The sequence below is a fragment of the Cephus cinctus genome, unplaced genomic scaffold (assembly GCF_000341935.2).
Source record: "Cephus cinctus unplaced genomic scaffold, Ccin1 Ccin1_scaffold0617, whole genome shotgun sequence".
Lineage (NCBI taxonomy): Eukaryota > Metazoa > Arthropoda > Insecta > Hymenoptera > Cephidae > Cephus > Cephus cinctus.
Genome location: NW_014333261.1, coordinates 177,240 through 179,641, shown reverse-complemented (window position 1 = coordinate 179,641; position 2,402 = coordinate 177,240). Strand labels below are relative to the sequence as shown.

At 45.6% G+C, this 2,402-nt stretch overlaps 1 protein-coding gene across 16 annotated transcripts in view; it reads right to left on the bottom strand.

The window, feature by feature from the left end:
• Positions 1-311: 311 nt before the first annotated feature.
• The window catches only part of LOC107269182 (protein alan shepard), a 22,817-nt gene continuing 20,726 nt past the window's right edge, over positions 312-2,402 (bottom strand). For 12 of the 16 annotated variants that reach the window (XM_025086475.1, XM_025086476.1, XM_025086481.1 and 9 more), the window contains 6 exons: positions 2,129-2,286; positions 1,867-2,020; positions 1,578-1,772; positions 1,365-1,457; positions 1,024-1,172; positions 312-631 (listed from right to left, as the gene is read on the bottom strand). In XM_025086475.1, coding sequence (XP_024942243.1) covers positions 601-631; positions 1,024-1,172; positions 1,365-1,457; positions 1,578-1,772; positions 1,867-2,020; positions 2,129-2,286 — 780 coding nt within the window. In that variant the 3' untranslated portion in view covers positions 312-600. Of the gene's footprint in view, positions 632-1,005; positions 1,173-1,364; positions 1,458-1,577; positions 1,773-1,866; positions 2,021-2,128; positions 2,287-2,402 lie in introns of all 16 variants that reach the window. The other 4 variants (XM_025086477.1, XM_025086487.1, XM_025086480.1 and 1 more) reach the window with 2 other exon arrangements.

Here is a 2,402-nt window from a genome sequence, read left to right as displayed (position 1 = left end):
CTTCATCCTACTCCCAATCCATTACGATCCCTATCTCTTACTCGCTCTCTCTCTCACTCTCTCTCTCTCTCTCTCTCTCTCTCTCTCTCTCTCTCTCTCTCTCTCTATTTCTATATCTTTCTCTACGGGCGTTTTAAACGTTTTTAGGGTGCTGGTGCCCACCGAGTCGTCGATAGTCGTAGTTACAGTGTCGCAGTTGTATAGTCGTGGTCACAGTCAATAATGAATGTCGCAGCGAGTCGTAGGCACGAGCACTCGCTCCTCTCACAGAAGGAAGAGGGAAAAAAGGGGGGAGGAAAAAAAAAGAAAAAAAAAAGATATATATTTATAGAGTTATCAACATTCACTCCTTCTACTCGTTGCAAAATATTCCCTACTACTTCTCGCACCTAATTTATACGCATCTTCGGTGGATAAAACGTACAAAAGATGGCTGGCAAGTCAATTTTTTATCATGAGGAAGAATCTTGTCTCACTTTTTTTTACGTAAATGTATTTTTCTTTTCTTTTCTTTTCCTTACTCTCATCGTTTCTATTTTCTTTTCTTTTCTTTTCTTTCTTCATTAATTATAATCCCTCGTATCAACAGGTATACCGCTCCTAACTTATGTAACCCTCGGCATAGTCGTATCTGAAACAGGAAAATTAGCACTGAAGCAACGAAGGAATCGTTCGCGAACACGTGTCACGGAGGAGGATTATAAAGTAGCCCTTGCGCGTAAACTGACGACCTCACGAGATAGACTTCGCACAACGATTTAATTATTTGCAAGAGCTTTCGCAATTCCCTCCTCCTCCACCTCTTTCTCCTCTCTCCCTAGCTGACGCCTCTACCCGCAAAACGATCATTGAATTTTCACATTAACGTCCCGCCAAAGGAGATCCCGCGCAGCCTCCCTAGACAAAACACACAGATCTTCCCTGCACTAGGAAAGCGTCGAGGTAAATCTTCTAGTCTCCTCTTCGTTTAGTAGCTATACTAATAGACTATACTCGGTCTCTAACCTATAAACTGTGGCCTACTTGGGCTGCTGAGCCTGGTATTGTTGATAGGAGTCGTCCGGGGATGCTGCGTTACTTGTCTGTTCGGAGTCACCCAATGGCATCGTGTGAATGATGCTAGGCGCTGGGTAAGTAGTGTACGGGTAGGGATGCGGGCTCGCTGCTATGTACTGAAACAGAGATAGAGAGAGCGAGAATAGAAATAGCTGAGACAAAAGTGAGGTTAGGTTAGTAATGACCGTTATGATAATGACTATGATGATAATAAATATAGCGAACAGATGAATTAATTGGTTCGGTTAGGAATCGAATCTGTACTGCTGTCATGTTACTGATTGTGATTCTTGAAAAAGAGTACTTACGGAACCGGTGCCAAGATGCAGAGTGGACATTTGAGTGGCAAGCTGGGGAATCATACTGTACTGCGGATTGCTAGGATCTGCCGATGGCATCATCTACGGGTACGTAAATAATAATTCTCAATGAGATTCTCCGACGAGAGACACCTCGGCATCGAAACCGATCCAACTGCAATAAACGCCAACTTAAAGGATCACTGAGTAACGTAAACTCACGTCGACCTGTTGCATGTGCGGTGGACCTGTTTGCACCAGGTACGGAGTGACCCAAGGTGTTCCTGGAACGCTGTACCCAGGCACCGCCTGACCATAGTGACGACTGTACTGGGCGAGGGTGGCAGCTGGCAGCATGTGAGCCGTCGCGACGCCATTCTGACCGACGCCACTGGCGTCGTAGTTCAGAGTCATGTTCTGAAACAATTATTTAAACGAGAGGAACGATTACGTCGTGACCCGCAGTCGATCAGTCACAGACTGGCTCGTCGTCATTAAGCGCAGATCTTACATCTCCGGTTTCTCTCCACATTGTACTTTTGTAAAGTGACTTCTTCTTATTGCCACCGTCGGCAAATTTAACTAGTAAGGGATCCTTGGCCCCCTGTAGCGTCTTTCCATTGAACATCTGAATTATCTGTTCGCACTTCTCCTTGGATTCCATTCTGAAAGAAATAATTTCATGATCAACGTCGTTCCACGATTTCAATCGGTATGAAAACAAATTTTTTTTTTATCCATTTCCAAAACAATCTATTAACACTATCAATCACCTTGCAAATCCAACGCCTTTACTCTGTCCAGAAGTGTCGCGTAAGATCCTGGTAGAGATGACCTGACCGTATTGAGCCAGCATTGCCTCCACATCGTTCTCCTTGAAGTTCAGCGGCAAATTGGCGATGTACAAGTTGGTCGGGTCCTGCTCCTGTTGCTGAGGAACGAATAAATATGCAAACCACACGCCTCTCCTCGACGAGCAAGCTTAACTCTCGCGAATTTAACAAAGGGTGACCGGGCGGGGCCGGGGGGGGGGGGGGAAGGGGGGGG